The sequence below is a fragment of the Dipodomys merriami genome, unplaced genomic scaffold (genome assembly GCF_024711535.1).
Source record: "Dipodomys merriami isolate MVZ:Mamm:240054 unplaced genomic scaffold, mDipMer1.0.p SCAF_7, whole genome shotgun sequence".
NCBI classification, from domain to species: Eukaryota; Metazoa; Chordata; class Mammalia; order Rodentia; family Heteromyidae; genus Dipodomys; species Dipodomys merriami.
This window is the reverse complement of record NW_027206290.1, coordinates 65902283-65919514: the sequence shown is the minus strand read 5'-3', so window position 1 is coordinate 65919514 and position 17232 is coordinate 65902283. Positions and strand designations below refer to the sequence as shown.

Sequence of the window (17232 nt, the reverse complement as noted above, 5' to 3'; positions counted from 1 at the left end):
TGTTCATTTGCTACTTTATTTTCTGACTTATTTACAGTGAGCATTAATCTTCTGAGGTTTGTGTACCCTCACATTACTCTAAAGCCTTTCTAGTCAGCATCCTCTTTTTTTTTTTGAAATTGTGCCAATCCTGTGGCTTGAACTCAGACCCTGGGTGCTGTCTTTCAGCTTATTTTGCTCAAGGCTGGTGCTCTACAATTTGAGCTAAAAAATCCTCTCCTGGCTTTTTGGTGGCTAGCTAGCATTTTTTGCCTAGACTAGCTTTGAACCATGATCCTCACATTTCAGCCTCTAGGATTACAGGCATGAGCCTTGTTATGCTCATTTTTTCTAGCTTTAAAGATAAATGCTCCATGTACTTTATTTGCCTTAAAGGCTATGATTTTTGGGGGGAGGTGGGGAGTGTAGTATCAGCCATGAAGCTTGGACTTGGCCTGGGCACTGTTCCTCAGCTCTTCAGCTCAAGGTAAGCACTCTACCACTTGAGCCACAGCACCATTTCCAGTTTTCTGGTGGTTAACTGGAGATAAGAGTCTCATGGACTTTCCTCCCGGGCTGGCTTTTAACCTCTGATCCTCATATCTTAGCCTCCTGAGTAGCTAGGATTACAGGTATGAGCCACTGGTGCCTGGCTTAAGGTTATGAATTTCCTGAGAACAATCCAGAGTGCTCTAAATGTGGTTTGTGCTGTTAATGTCATCGTTCACTAAATTATTTGTAATTCTGAAATTTCAATTTCCTTATGAACTAGGAGTTACTTTTAACACTTTTTTTTAAGCTAAGTGGGTCAGGTTCCTTTTTTTGTTTTGTGCTTTTGTTATAGGCTTCTGTTTTGTAAATACAATACTTCCTCTTTTGGTATTTATTGAATTTCCCTGAAGAAATATTATGTCAGCTACATGGCCATGCTGGTTAGAGAAAGTGTGACCAACCTTTAATGATATATCTTTGATATGTTCATATACCTTAATTTGTGATGGTGTTTAATTACTGTAACCCCCTGATGCACAGAAAAAAAGTCAATGAATGTTATCTGCATTATTTTCTAATGCCTCAGCTATCAGGAGATTGGTATCTGAGGATGATAGTTTAAAGCCACCCTGGGGGCAGCAGGAAGGTCCAAGATACTCTTTCTCCAATCAACCATACCATTAAAAAAAAAAAGAGAGAGAGAGAGAACTTGTGGTTAGAGCACCACAGGTAGTAGTAGAGCCGGCCTTGGGAGGTGGGGGGAGCTAAAAACAAATAAGTGCCCAGACCCTGAGGTTCAAGAAGTTCCAGGACTGGCACACACAAAAAGATTATCAAAGTCCTGTATTTCCCCACTAATACCTATATTTCTTCACTAATATAAGACATTGTTATGTTTAAAGAACTTGATATTCTATGTAAAAGGATCAGGGCTGAGTAACATGTATTGACAGAGCTCACCAGGTCACACCATCAGTGAAAACACACCTTCTGAGAGCATCTTTACTTTTTACCAGTCTGGAAATTTCTTTGAATCCCATCTAAGTAATGTAGCTTCTTAGTATTTCAACTCATGTGCACAAGACTTAGCATGATTTCAAAAACTCCAGAGCTGGGCTGGGAAGGTGGCTCAGTGGTAGAGCGCTTGCCTTGCATGCTCAAGGCCCTGGGTTCGATTCCTCAGCACCACAAAAGCAAAAAGAAAAAAGCCGGAAGTGGCGCTGTGGCTCAAGTGGTAGAGCGCTAGCCTTGAGCTGAAGAGCTGAGGGACAGTGCCCAGGCCCAGAGTTCAGGCCCCACAACTGGACCCAAAAAATAAAAAATAAAAAATAAAAAAAACTCCAGAGTAATGACACCACAGTTGTATCCCATTAACAAAGCTTAAAGCTATCCAATCTGGGGCTGAGAAGGTGGCTCAGTGGTAGAGTGTTTGCCTTGCATGCATGAGGCCCTGGGTTCAATTCCTCAGCACCACATAAGCAGAAAAAGCGGGAAGTAGTGAAGTGGCTCAGCTGAGGAGCTGTGGGACAGTGCCCAGGCCTAGAGTTCAGGCCCCATGACTGACCAAAAACAAAAACAAAAACCATCCCATCTTCACTCTACACGTCACTGCTAAATTAGCCTCTGGAATAACTTCACTGTAAGTCACTTCCCAAGCCTCTATGTCCTCTCCTCCACCAAAAATAAATAAATAAATAATCCTCTAACTATTCTCTAGCATGAAATTATGTCTTTTGGTGTAACTGTCCAAATGATGTTGCATAAGGGTGCCCCACGATGGCGGTGGGGGGGGGAGGATAGGAGGATAGGGGGATAGGGGGGCCCACTCTGTCCCCTCTAGATACTCTCAGGACACTTACAGCATGGCGATGCCCCAGTGCTTCCCCGCTCTCTCTCCCGCTGCTTGGAAACCAGAGAGGCCAATGAGGGCCACAGTGGGTGTGATGGTCAGGGGCCCAATGTATCTCAGCAGGACCCCAGGCAGGCCGAGGAGGCCGATGACCACTTCTATCAATGAGGACATGATGATGGCCCCCTGGATCTGAAATAGAGATGGCACAGACATGAGGGTGAGCTGCTTGGATGTCATATACTCCAAATGTCATCTGTAACCCCAAGTTAGACAGCAAGCGTAAGAGCTGAAAGTCTCTCCTGGTCCCCATAAAGGTTTCAGTAGAGGTAACTGAGGCCCAGTGTTGTTAATGTAAGAGAAATACTGAAATGGGCACTGAACATAAAGGTAGCCTGCCCTTTCCACCAATAAATGAGACAGACAAAAACTTAGAGTTCTCCTTTAAGAAAAAAAGCATTTCCTCTTGGTGGTGTGGCTCAGTGGTAAGAGTATCTAGCAAGTGCAAGGCTCTGAGTTTAAACCTTAGCACTGCCAAAATTAGAAAGAAATATGGTAGTTCCAAGCCAGACTTACAGGAAACACTGCAGTACAAAGACCTGGTGTTAAGGAATTAGCTCCTGGAAGCCTTTTTTTTTTTTGGTCAGTCATAGAGTTTCAACTCAGGGCCTGGGTGCTGTCCTTGATCTCTTTTGCTCAAGGCTAATGTTCTAACACTTTGAGCCATAGCGTCACTTTCAGTTTTCTGGTGATTAGTTGAAGGTAAGAGTCTCCTGGACTTTCCTGCCCGGGTTGCCTTTAAACCACAATCCTCAAATCTCAGCCTGGAAACCATTTATTTTTAAATTTTTGTTCTTTTTATTTTGGTTGGCCATGGAGCTTGAACTCAGGGCCTGGGTGTTGTCCCTGAGCCTCTTTGTGCTCTGAGGCTAGCACTCTGCCACTAGAGCTACAGCTCCAATTCCAGTTTTTGAGTGGTTAATTGGAGATAAAGAGCCTCAAGGGGACTTTTCTGCCCAGGCTGGCTTGAACCATGATCCTCAGATCTCAGCCTCCTGAGTAGCTAGGATTACAGGTATGAGTAATGCGCTCTCAGTTTCTGGAAACCACTTAAAAAATGTCACTGAAACAAATTCTCAAGACGTTGGCACAATGTCTCATTCCTGTAATCCTAGCTACTTGGGAGGCATGAAGACTGTGGTTCAAGACCAGCTTAGGCAAAAAAGTTCAGGAGACCCAATTTCCAACAACAAAACCTGGACATGATGGTGTGTGTCTATCATCCCAGGTACACAGGAAACATACATAAATAGAATTGAAGTTCCAGGATACATTCAAGACTGTACCAATGTTCACATGTATAATCCTAGTTATGAAGGAGGCTGAGATCTGAGGATCATGTTTCAAAGCCAGCCTGGGGGAAGGAAAAATCCATGAGACTCTTAGCTCTAATTAATCACCACAAAGCTAGAAGTGGCCAGGTACTAGTGGCTCACACCTGTAATTCTAGCTACTCAGGAGTCTGATATGTGGGCACTGCAGTTCAAAGCTAGCTGGAGCAGGAAAGTCTGTGACTCTTATTTCTAATTAACTACCCAAAAAACCAAAGTAGAACTGTGGCTCAAAGTGGTAGAGCACTACTTTTGAGAGAAAAACCTCAGCGACAGCACCCAGGCCCTAAATTCAAGCCCCACAACTGACCCCTCCCCCAAAAAAAGCAGCAGCTGGAAATGGAGCTATGGCTCAAGTGGTAGAGTGGTAGCCTTGAGAACAAAAGCTCAGGGACAGAACCCCAGTTCTGAATTCAAGCCCCAGGACCAGCATAGAATAATAACAACAACAGGCCAGGAGCTGACAGCCTGTAATCCTAGCTGCTCAAGAGGCTGAGATCTAAGAATCATGAGCTATTCTTTGTGATGGGGACTGCTACCCACTGGCCTTACTCAAGTCCACTTTAGCAAATATCTTTCTAGTTCTTTCAACAAACTCAGGCAAATGCTGCAGCTCTAGGACCAATTCTTTTGCCTGTCAACAAGCCTCTCAGCTCTTCCAAGTGAGCTATAAGCTACAAGCTACTTAGGTTGGAGGGCGTGAGTGAACAGGTCTGGGGATCTGCAGGAAGAAAAGAACCACATAGTCTGGTGGTTTAGCTGAACAGTAGAAATAAACATTTCAGTACTTGAAAACAGAAAGAAAGCTGCAGTAAACACAACCCCAATTTCTTTGGCACCACCAGTCTTGAAGCCCCAGAAACACAAAGCAGTCAAGAAAGGAGACGATGACCATCCTTTACCTCACGGATCCGGGGATACCAGCTGTCTTCTACCTGCAGCATCTTTGTCGTTCCATTGACAACTGAAACATCTTGAAAACAAAAACAAAACAAAGTTTTTCTTGTAGTGATACTGATGTTTCATAGGACACAGTCATCTTACCCGTTAAGAAGATTTTCTCCCTGTCTTAAGAATCTTTTTACCCATCTCTCAAATTCATCCTACACAAAGTAGGGTTCATCATCCTGTCAGGTGAACTCCCCAGCCTTAGTTTTTAACCAAATCTACTGACTGAGAGCTCCCCAACATATTAAAACCTGACTGATATGGTGCTACCCATTCATTACCAGCTTCACGCAGAAAACCAACCTTTGCAAGCAGCAAACTGAAATGTCTGACAACAAGGTTGCTGGACTGAGGTTGTAAAAACCAAGATAAAATGAAGGGCCTTTTCCAGTTCCCCAAATATGGTCACAAAGTAACTCCTAGGAGCAAGGAAGGAAATGAAGGCTGGAAAGCTTGGCTCCTAGAACCTTTTGAGAGGACGACAGTCAGACTTTTGATTTTCTCCAATTTCCTATCTGTCCCTAACCTAATCAGGTGCCTGAAGGATCTTTGCAATCACTGAGGAAGGGGAATAAAAGTCATTTGCAGAAAACCACAGTAGCCAGATCCTTAAAAAAGCAAAGATGTCTCAGAGAAAGGATGCTGACGCAGCAAGAGTGATTACTGGTGGGTCCTAAAATCCACTGAAAGAGAGAGGCAGGAAAATAGCACAAACATTTTTCTTTCTATTCTGTTCCCACATTTATCAATTTCATTAGCATGGAGAAATGAGGTAACTTCTGATCCTTATTTGCTCTAGGATTAGGGATGAATGAGTGGATAGAGATAGAGAGAGACAGACACGATCCACAGATTGGAGCTGTTTATGGGCTGGTGTGTTCTGTGCCTACTTCCAGGAGTGAACGTTGCTGGGCCAGCATGTCCAGACCTCCCTTTTACAAATCACCTGCATTAAAGGACCCCCATGACATATGTGGAAATAACTGCAATTACCTGTGGTGTTACATTTCCATTTATCTAAAGACAGGATGGCTCGAGCAGGGGCCAAAAATGCAAAAGCACTGGCCTGAAACAGGGGTAACCTAAAAGAAACGAGACCAAAACCATGATCACGGCATCGGGAACTACCGAGGTAGTTCACTATTTGACAGCTTAACAGTCTTTTCTGTAGACATACAGCACATGAGTGAATGCAGGCACACCTGGAAGAAAAGAGCCCCGTCTACAAAGATCTCCTATGGCACACAGCCAGGGTTCTCCATCCTCCCCTTCTGCAGCTCTGCTCCCAGGCAACTCTAGGAGGGATTTGGGGGACCCTTGTGCTGTGTCAGCACCCCAACACCAGTCCCTAACAATGGCCACCTTTCCCCTTGAGGGTAGTGGCCATTGGGGTATTTGGGCTTCCTTCTTTCCTGCTGAGCTCCTGCATTTCTTACTAATCATCCGTGTACACCTGCTATGTTTCTTTCCTCCTCTTCCTACTCCTCTTCCTTTCAAATTCTTATTTGTTGTCACAGAAAAACATCTCTCTCCCTCTTGTCATTTCATTTTGGGAGTCAAAACCCACCCTGTCATAAATTCTATGTATTAAAATTATATTAGTGATCTAGATGCATGGAGGCAAACGCTATTAGTTACAAAGTAGCAGTATGTTAATATTTTGCTTAATCACAAATAATACCTAAAAGTAATTCTGTGGCATTTTTAAGGGGCCAACTCCCCATTTAATTCCCTACCCACATCTTCACAATATTGTCAATTTGACTTCAAGTAATTCTTCTTGACTTGATAAATAATTTAGCGACTCAAAATGATTTTGCCGTTCTTTCTGGAAATGTACAGCATCTTTATGGGCTAGCATGAGAACTTAATCACCATTTTTCACAAAATATAAAACATCATGAAACTGGTTCCTTCTGTTTGCAGGGCTGGGGAACTGCTGGATACTCAAATCCTTAAATGCCCCAGACAACCTTGTCAGTGGCCTGGCCAGCAAGTCATAAACCCAGCATCCACCCTTCTGAGCTGTCTGACATCAAGTTCTTTCCCAGTGAAACTAGAACTGGACTGGAAGTAACTTTGGTCAAAGGACAAGCAGCTGTTTGCAAAGTCCTCAGCCCAGTGCTCCTCTTTCTGGGCCAGATTAAGAGTCATGACTCCATTGTCACAAATACTCTTCTGCCTGTTTTTTAACCACGCAGTGAAGCCAACTGACAGCAGGCAGGATGGCAACTTTAAGACAGAGGAAAGCCATATGGTACCAACTGGCTGCACTGCCAACGACCACTCACATGGAGCATGCTTTCCACCAATCACCCAGCTACAGTATCTGCCAGAGGGGCCTGGAGCCATTTAAAGTAGTAGAGGTCATCTAAAGAGGGAATGTACATCAAAGGGAAAATGTTGTTAGACTTATAAAATTCCCTCAAATACAAATTTTTAGGAATACACCGGGAGGCTAGAGGGTAGTCAGCATGTCGTTTGGAATGGGCGCCATCTTGAATGATCCAAGTAACATCAATTTATTATAGTGTCAGGTTTTAAGTGTCACATCCTTAGGGAAATGTAACATGAATTTAGAATTGCACCTAGAGTGAAGATTGGCTCTTCTACTCCTCAGACTTCAGTCTTGACCTTGAACTCAGTACCATTCCAAACAAGGATTTTATAGCTTAACCAGAATGGAAGGACCTAGAGCATTCTACAGAGCTCACTGGCCAGTATCTTGGGTTCCTCTAACTGGGTGATAACAGAAGGTCTCCTAAGCTGAGCTGGAAGAACTCTGTGTGCCAGCCTCACATGCTCACCTGTGCAGGAGTACACCTGCACAGGTTGGTAGTACCTAGCAGTCAGGATGGGCTCTGTAATTGTTGACAGTGGCCTGGCTGAATCAGATTACCCCTTTTCCATCAGAGATGGCATTTATCACTTTGTCACTTGACTAACATTAATTGGGTATACATTCAACACAAGCATGACTAAAAACTACCTGGGGCCTTGAGGGGTTTATTGTTGTGTGAAGAAGACATTAATGGTGGTCATCTACAAAGATCAGAATGCAGGTGAAGACGCTGTGGAGCTGAGGGCAGTTGCTAAGTTCACCTTCAAGAATGACAAGCACTTTGCCCATCCACTATGAGCTATATGAGGATTCCAGGCAGAGAGAAGACAGGTCCAAAATAAGAGCCATAGGACAGACCCAAGGTCCCCTAGAGAACTGGGGCTACTTTTCTTCAGAGGAAGGTACAGAGAGGGACAGAGGTAAAGGTCAGTGGAAATGATGTCTGTGTCCTTCTGCCTTGATCTAAAAGGATCACTGGAACCTTTAATCAGAAGCTACCCTCAATCTAAACAGCCAGTCTGACAGGCTGTGCAACTGGCCTTACTTCACTGAGTCTCATATCCTTTGGCTCAGGTTCCATATGACCCTTGGCCTCTAATGGCTCCTTCCATGCTAGCCTGCCTATCCCAGCTTTAAGGCTAGGACTCTAACCTAGCACCATCTTATCCCCAGGACCCACAAATACTTAAGGAATTGACGGTATTGCTTACAAGTGCTCTTTGAAAGGAATTCTGTTAGATTAGAAGCAAGAAAGTAAGCTTTCCTAATATACTGCTTTTAACTGAAAACTGGGAAAAGATATCACTTATTCCAAACAGCACTCAGTAAAGACTGCAGAGTGGAAATGTATGTGAGTTACCAATAAACCCAGATACAGTTCCTCCTAAGGTGCCATCAGGTCTTACAAAGGTAAAAGGCCATGCTTGGATCCTATGGTAAGCACCATGGAGGAACAGAATTAAATTTTACTGAAAGTGAATAAAACAAGAACAAAACACAGCACCTCTGGAGGACTAAAGGCCTGGCTCCTGCTACCATAACAACAACCAAATCTGGTACCAAACCTTTCATTCCCAAACAAATACCAACTTGAATCTGAACTGCAGGACAATTTCACAAGAATCTCTAAGAAATACACACAGGCTTGGCTTTCAGGAGCCGTAACTGTCATCCACTTAATCACCAGGATTTTGTCCTAAATGCCTTTCAAGAAAAGCAAACCAAGCCAGGCACTGCTCACGCCTATAATCCTAGCTACTCAGGGGGCTGAGATCTGATGATCACAGTCCAAAGCCAACCCAGGCAGGAAAGTCCATGAGACTCTCATCTCCAATTAAGCACCAGAAAACCAGAAGTGGAGCTGTGGCTTAAAGTGGTAGAGGGCTAGCCTTGAGCTGAAGAGTTCAAGGACAGCACCCAGACCCAGACCCAGACCCAGAATTCAAGCCCCACAACTGGCAAAAAAAAAAAAAAAAAGCAAACCACAATGTGTCCAGGAAAACTTTTCCCAGCTAATGACATTTCCTGATTACTGACTACCTATGAATCGGATTACCTGGCACTGGAAAGTTGCTGGCATCTCTTTAGGAATAAGCTTGTTCACCACCTGGTGCTAGTAGCTCACGCCTATAATCCTAGTTTCTCAAGAGGCTGAAATCTGAGGTTCATGGGTTCAAAGCCAGCCTGTGCAGGAAAGTCTGTGAAACTCTTATCTACAATTAATCATCAAAAAACCAGAAGTGGAGCTGTGGATAAAAGTGGTAGAGCGCTGGCCTTGAGCAAAATATAGCATCTAGGTCCTGGGTTCAAGTCTCATGACCGGCCCCCCCCCCCAAAAAAAAGGAGTAACAATTTAATAATGTACTCTAGTATTCAGACATAGTTCCATAGTTTTTACAAAGCATTTATAGCTTTCCTCATTTCCTAGTCTAATATTCCTCTATTATGTATTGTGTTTAGGGCCACACTACGCATTTTTTGGTAACGGTACCACAGAGTGTTGTGTAGTGTTATTATGTTACAGTGGGTCATCCTTTATGCTTGACATCCCACTAGATGGAGATGCTAAAGACAGTAGGTACTGTAGCTTTCAAACATAGCCTTTAGCATTTAAAATAAACTGTACACTATATAGCTATTATCACTAGCTTTATAGTCTAACAGAGGATTTAAATATTATGAATTTCCAATCTTATTGTTCCAATCTCATTATGTAACCCAAGCTGGCCTAGAACTCATGATACTACTGCTTCAGCCTCCTGAGAGCTGGGATTATAGGTATGCACCAACTGCCTGGCTTTGCATCTACTTTTATATAACGGATACCCTTTTATAAACAAAAGTTTTCCTTTTTTGTCCAATATCATCTCCAGTTCCCTTTCTCCTTTATAAATATCACATCCTTTTCTCATTCAGTTTTGAAATTTACGACCATGACTGTTCTTTATGAGTACATTGCCCCAAAGCTCCCCCAAAGCAGCCTGTACAAGCTGATTCTTGTTCCTTTTGACAGCGCCCTCCCTACCCTCCAAAATGCTTCCAGCAAGTGCCCAGCTGTATGGTACAAGATGTGTCAGATTCAATTTGTCTTTTTCTAACCTCCACCCTGGAGCCAACCATTGTAATGAAGAATGGTTAGTTAGGAACCAAAACGTGGGTACTGGGTGGGCTAGTAAAATAATGTCACTGTTTCTAGGCCCTTGTATATAGTAAACAGAAACATCAACTTTTGAAGATCAGGGATAAGACCTACAACCCAATCCAATACCACTAGGTCCTATCTTCTTCTCCATATCTCTCCTTTTCTTTTGGGTAATCTCCTTTTAAAATATGAAATATGACATTACCAACTATTCCAGGTCAAAGGTTTCTTAGCATAAAATACATTTTAACTAGGTAAAGATCTAGCCAGGTACAAAAGGCCAGGAGAGAATTCTTAAGGAGTGGTAAGGTTTTATCTGCTGATCACAGTGATGGTTGTACATACCCAAGTAGAAACTCACCTGACTATACATTTTAGAAAAAGGAAAATTCTACTATCAGTCAGCTACCTCCATGCAAATTATGTTTACCAGTGTCATATGGAGGATGATAAGGAAGGTAACATGCCCTTTAATACAAGTCATGCATACTAGGTCCAAATTTTTTTTTAAAAGGGGGTGGGGTGGGGAGAATAGAACTTCCCTCCTACATTTTGGTAACAAGTTTTGTCATTTATTCCTGTGTCAGCTATTTTCGGCAGTCACCTGATTAAAAATGAAGAGTAGAGAGGTAAGAAGCAGGGGCCATGAGGAAAAGGATAAGCAACTGCGGGCGGGGATGGAGGGGTGGGGGAGCACGGACAGGCAAGCAGGGCCAACAGGCAAGTAGGAACCACCCATAACAGATGTGAAGAGCAATCTTAGGGAACCTGGTCTGGAGCAAGTAGCCCAGAAACAGACAATACTAAAGCAGGAGCTGCTCAGGCTTCAAGAGGATCTGGATCAAATGCCATTTTCTGATGGACAGATTCAGAGGTCAGTAGGCCCATCTAGGCAGTGTGCTGACTCTGCGGCCAAGACACACTTTCACTTCTACTATTATTTATCAGGAGCCTGTTGCTGCATGGGGGTGCATCCTTTCTGCCTCCTCCCTTCTAGAGAGTTCCCAGGTGAAGGAGGACAGGAACAGATATGGCCTCATTTGATGCTCATTAACATTTGTAAGGGACCAGGCAGCTTGGCCAAAGCCTCATGGCTGGTAAATGATATAGAAAATGGGCCCACACCAATGGAACCCAAAGCCTTGAAATAGCTGGAGTGAGGCCTTCCAAGGTCCATCCCTCCAGGTCCTCACTGGTGGCCACTCATTCCAATGTACTGCTTAAAATTCTCTTTCTCTCTGCCACTCGTGGGCCTTGAACTCCACCTGGATGCTGTCCCTAAGCAATTTTGGCTATCGGCTGGTGCTCTGCCACTTAAACTTACAGCAACACTTCCTGCTTTCTTTGTTTTCTGTGACTAATTGGAGATAAGAATTTCATGGGCTTTCCTGCCACAGCTGGCTTCAAACTACAATCCTCAGATCTTAGCCCCCTGAGTAGCTAGGATGACAGGCATGAGCCTGTACAGCTGGCGTCCAGCTTTAAATTTCTTTCTTAGTAGAGAGGGTGGTAAATATTTTATTTGATGGACAAAAATCTCTACATCCTGTTATTATGTGCCCACTTGGCATGAAAGAACACAAAGGGCTTGACATCATCTGCTTGATATTAAAGAAAGAAAAAAAAGTAAGTTCACCCTGAGTCATCCATGCATTTAGGCCCAGTTTCTAGTTTATAATAAAAGGGAGTATGCAACACATCACTGAACATCATGGTTATTATGTGCAGTCTCGGAACAAAGTCAGACTCTAGGACACTCCATGAGACAAACCAGCCTGGACTCTAAGAGATGATAATGTGGAGAAGAAAAGGGTAGAGCTTATTATTGAGATACAGCAAACAAAAGTATCACATGAGCCTGATTGGATCCTGGAGGAATGGGGATAACAGCCATAGAAGATATTTTAGGGACAACTGGGGAAATTAACTGTGGACTGCATTTTAGAGAATATGACAGAAAGTTCATTTTCTCAGGTTAATAAATGATACTATAGTTACATGGGAGATTCATTTCTAGTGAGTGAAGGTGAGTCATTATGCCATCTGCAACTTCATTTTCAAGCGGTTCAAAACAACGAAGAATAAAAATAAAGCCAGGTCCAGTGGCTCGTCTATATTCCTAGCTACTCAGGAGGCTGAGATCAGATGGATCTAGATTTGAGGCCAGCCGAGGTAAAAAGTCCATGCAAGAGACCTTTTCTTGACTGATAGCTGGTATGAGTGCCTATCATTTTAGCTCATGGGAGGCTGAGACTGAGAGGATCACAGTTTCAGGCAGTCCCGAGCAAAGGAAGTTCTTCCACCCTCACAGAAGAATCTGCATGTAGTGGCATGTGCCTATCATCTCAATTATGGTGAGAAGTATAAAATAAGAAGGATTACAGATGACTGCCAAGGCAAGAAAGTAAGACCTGATGTCAAAGTGATCAGTACAAGAAAGGGCTAGAGGAATGGGGATGAATATGGTTGATGTAGTTTATCTGTATGTATGAAAACAGAACAATGAAACATACTGAAACTATTTTAAGAAGGGGTAAGAAGGGAAAATGTCAGAAGGTGGTGAGGTAGTGGGGAGGAGGGTGGTAGTAGGGATATATTGTTTACACATGTAGAAATGGCTCAAGGAATGTCCCTGTACAACTAATATATAGTAATTTTTTTTAAATGAAAGACTTAAAAGGGGAAGGTGGGGCTGTAGGCATGGTTCAGAAGTAGAGTGTCTGCCTAGTAAGCTTGAGACCCTGAGTTGAAACTCCCAGTACTATGGAGGTAGAGAGGGTGCCAGTGGGCATTCTCATTCTGCAACCTCATCGATGAACTCTCCAATTGTCATGATTACAAGGCCTCCAAACATAAGGCCCAGATAGCATCCTAGACTCAGTGAACAAAGCACATGGACAAGGAAGACAAGCCATGAAGAACTCCCACCCCACCCCACCTCACCTTCAGAGGTCAGAGGGAGCCAGGTGTCTGGAGCAGACCAGAGGTGGTCCTCAAAGGCAGTACAGCTCTCCTCCAGCCACACTGGAGGTAGAGAACCTTCCTCCACACTAACGAGGTTTCAGTGCAGAATAGAAGGGGAAGGGAGCTAACTCTGGTTTAGGAGGACTCTAAACAATCCTGCGCCCTAGCCACTCAGGATTAGAAAGAAAGGCTTGGTCATTTCCAAAACAAGCCCAAGATGAGCTGAAATTGACAGCATAAATCAACCAGAATGAGAACCACTGACATCACCCTCAAAGGAACTTAATAAAAGAAGACAAAGACATTGAAAGCAAAGGAGTAAGGGAAAGGCAGGTTTCAGGAAGCAGAGGTTGAAAAGGCAGCCAGCCTGGATATTGCCATGCTCTAGCACAATGAAGCTCTGGGAGGCAACAGAGCCACCGAAGCCCAAAACTGGGGCCGAGACCCACAGATTCCACTGCAATAAGGTAACAATCCCTGGAGAAAAAGAAAGACTTCCATAGGGAAATAGGGAAGAGGGATGGTGTTGATCATGCATGGTATCACATGTCCTGCAGTCTTGCAGGTGGATCAGCTCAGAGACAGCAGGCACACTCAGAGGAGGGAGCATCTGCACCATGATATTTCAGGTTGGCACCCTGTGCTTAGGTTTAAGTCTGCAGAAACACAAATTGGTTTCATTGCAGTGGTTCCCCTATCCACTGTGACTTTTTGTCTGTGTCTGTGCTGTCCTGGAGCTTAAACTCAGGGCAGAGGGTGCTGTCCCTGAGCTTTTGTGCTCAAGGCTAGCACACTACTGTTTGAACCACAGCTCTACTCAGGTCTCAACTCCTGAGAAGCTAGGATTTACAGGCTTGAACTACGGGCGCTCAGCAATTCTATTTTTTTTTTTAATACAGAACCCACATATATAGCACTAGTTCATTCCCCCATTTCCTTGAGATGCAGGGTCTCTATTTGCCCTTGGGAATCCCCACATCCACAACACCCGGTATGACTGAAGTATGAGGTGCTAACATGCAACAGGCAAATGCACATACACAGAACACAACACAGAGAACCACCTCAGAGTTCGTTAGAAAAGCCTGAGAATCTGTCTTAGAAACCATGAAAGTCAATCATGAGAAAACTTCTGTTTTAAGCCCTATGAGCTGACTAGTGGACTACAAAACCAAACCAAATCCATGCAAGACACCTGCAATCGCCAGGACTCATCTGTTTTTCCTTTTGCAGTATTTAGCCCTTGTATCCCTCTTCCTCCAAGTGCTTTATTTATTTGATCCTGTTCTGATCATGTCATTAATGCAATTCATGGCTCAAGATGAAGGTCCCCTTCACATCAAAAAGAACCAACAGGATGTCCATCTGAGTTATACCCAACAACTTTCATAAGAAGTTTATATAACAATCCACAAAAACCCAACACATCACTAAAATGATGATAAAAGGCCATCCACAGGGTGAACAAATGTAGTAATGGTACTCACTAGACACCATGTTGAAAATGAACTATACAACTTATGGGTGGGGATGGGAGGGAAAAACTGGAAAAGAGGGAGGGAAGGGGTGACATTGTCCAAAAAGAAATGTAAAGACCTGACTTATGCAACTGTAACCCCTCTGTACATCGTGTTTCTAATACCAATAAAAAATGTACAGGCCGGGGCTGGGAAGGTGGCTCAATGGTAGAGCGCTTGCCTTGCATGCATGAGGCCCTGGGTTCAATTTCTCAGCACCAAATAAGCAAAAAGAAAAAAGCTGGAAGTGGCGCTGTGGCTCAAGTGGTAGAGCGCTAGCCTTGAGCTGAAGAGCTGAGGGACAGTGCCCAGGCCCAGAGTTCAGGCTCCATGACCGGACCCCCCGCCCCCCAAAAAATGTACAGGCCATCCACAGGTCACCTCAGGCAAGTTTCCTCTCATTTTCACAAAGTAACTAAAGAGATCACCTAGCCAAAGCTCTAAGGCTCACTAGGTAGGACCCAGGTGCCTCTGCCTCCTTACTTGCCACATTCTGTAGGCCTAAGCCTTTAAAGCATGGTCCCAGCAGGTGGGTGCCCTGTTAAAGAGGCCAACAAGTTCCCCATGCCATGCCCAATTCCAAGGAATCCCATACCAAGCCATGACTTCCCGCCTCTGCTCTTGCTCTGCCAGGTCAGAAAATGCCCCCCATTCTTCCTGAGCCCAAAGCCCACTGAGTCTCCAGGACCTGTCTCTACCAGCACCTCTTCCTGACTCCCTAAATCCCTCTAGGGCATCCTTGCCTCCTTGTACGGTACATATCTGGACTTCATCACATGTCACCTCTGCTTGCCGCCACCAGTCACCCACGCCTTCTACATGGATGAGTCACTAAGTTTCTGTGAGACTGAGTCAGTACTCTACCTCTTCTCCCAGGTTAAGAGTGTGAGCACCCCATATACCACAACAGCCATGGGAATTCCATGTCCCTTGGGTTGGGAAGGTGGCTTAGTGGTAGAGTACTTGCCTTGCATGCATAAGCCCTGGGTTCAATTCCTCAGTACCACATAAGTAGAAAAACCTGGAAGTGGTTGCTAGCCTTGAGATCAAGAGCTGAGGGACAGTGCCTAGGCCCAGGGTTCAGGTCCCACAACTGACCAAAAAAAAAAAAAAAAAAAGGAATTCCATGTCCCAAGATCAGCGCTGTGTACTCATTGCCATGGCTATTCTAATAGCTGGTGCCACATTTTGTGTGTGTGTGTGTGTGTGTGTGTGTGTGTGTGTGTGTGTGTGTGTGTGTGTGTGTGTGTGTGTGTGTGTGTGTGTGTGTGTGTGTGTGTGTGTGTGTGTGTGTGTGTGTGTGTGTGTGTGTGTGTGTGTGTGTGTGTGTGTGTGTGTGTGTGTGTGTGTGTGTGTGTGTGTGGCGGGGGAGGGGGGAATCTTGTGGCTCCTCTGTGGGGGTGGGGGAGGGGGGAATCTTGTGGCTCCTGTCGGGGGGCGGGGGAGGGGGATCTTGTGGCTCCTCCCACCAGTCGTCACCTCCCTCTTCATTCTTTTTCAGCTCACTGCTCTTTCAGAGGAGATAAGGAGAAATGAGCCGAGCAAGGAGGTTTTCTCTGGCTCTTGCATACTGACAATCAGCAAGGGGGTCCCCAACTAGGGCCTACAGTACTCACCCAACGTGGCCAAGAGCCCTTGCAGGGTCACTAAGCAACTTTGCTTGCCTCAGCTGTAGCCAGATCTGGCTCTTGGCATGATATGGGGGTATAGCTTCCACAGGCAGATGTTGCTTCAATAAAGACCTGTTCAGTCCCCTCTCTGGCTCAGCTAATCATTCCCAATTATAGGTATTTGCTTGGATTTACAGATGGACTGGCCTATAGGTTCACCTCTCATTCAGCTGTTTAGAAAAAGATCCATTTTCCAAAGATCAGTGCCCTATGAACAAGGTAAGGCCACTGAACCAGCCAACAAAAGCTTCTCCATCTACTCCTGACTTGTAATACAAAGCCTTGACTATCATGCCAAAAGAAGACATGATGCTGCTGCCACATTTACTGCCCGGTTTGCATCCTCTGTGAAAGGCCTGGGCTCATCTCCTTCCCGGGTTGGTCAATGAGACCTCCATTCCTCTCCTGCAGGTCCCTTGAGGAGACCCCTCCTCTGCTTGGCATGGATGGAATGTTGGCTGCAAATAACCTAGCAGGGGCTGACTGAACCCCTAACAGCTTGCCAGCTTCAAGGCTTCCAGTGAAAAGAGCTTCTCCTTACTAGCAGACCTGGGAGGAGGCCACCACAGATGCCATCTACACTGCTATCTGCCACCCACACTGCTATCAACACCTAAGCACACAGCTCACTTCCCCCCAATGAGGGAACCCTGCTGAGAAGCCTGAGGACTCTGGTTCATCAGAATAAAGCCTACAACTCCCAAGCTCCCTTCTGCACTGCCCTTCCCCAGCAGAGAAAGCTAAACCCTACTGGGATTGTCTCTGAAGGAGCAAGAATCAGCAGGCTTATTCTGAGCCCAATCCTGGGCAGGGACCCACTTCATCTGAGCAGGACCCTAGGAAAGGGAAGGGCCACACTTCGAAGAGGGCAGAATGCAAGTGCAGGAAGAGCTAGTCAAATTTGCTTCACATCCTTTCTGCGACATCTCCCTAACAATA

At 44.7% G+C, this 17232-nt stretch overlaps 1 protein-coding gene across 2 annotated transcripts in view; it reads right to left on the bottom strand.

Moving 5' to 3' along the window:
- The window catches only part of Slc23a2 (solute carrier family 23 member 2), a 123713-nt gene that overhangs the window by 25319 nt on the left and 81162 nt on the right, over window positions 1-17232 (bottom strand). For both annotated transcript variants that reach the window (XM_070006825.1, XM_070006824.1), the window contains exons 6-8: window positions 5653-5741; window positions 4614-4684; window positions 2331-2512 (exon numbers count right to left, since the gene is read on the bottom strand). In XM_070006825.1, the coding sequence (XP_069862926.1) occupies window positions 2331-2512; window positions 4614-4684; window positions 5653-5741 (342 nt within the window). The remainder of the gene's footprint in view (window positions 1-2330; window positions 2513-4613; window positions 4685-5652; window positions 5742-17232) is intronic.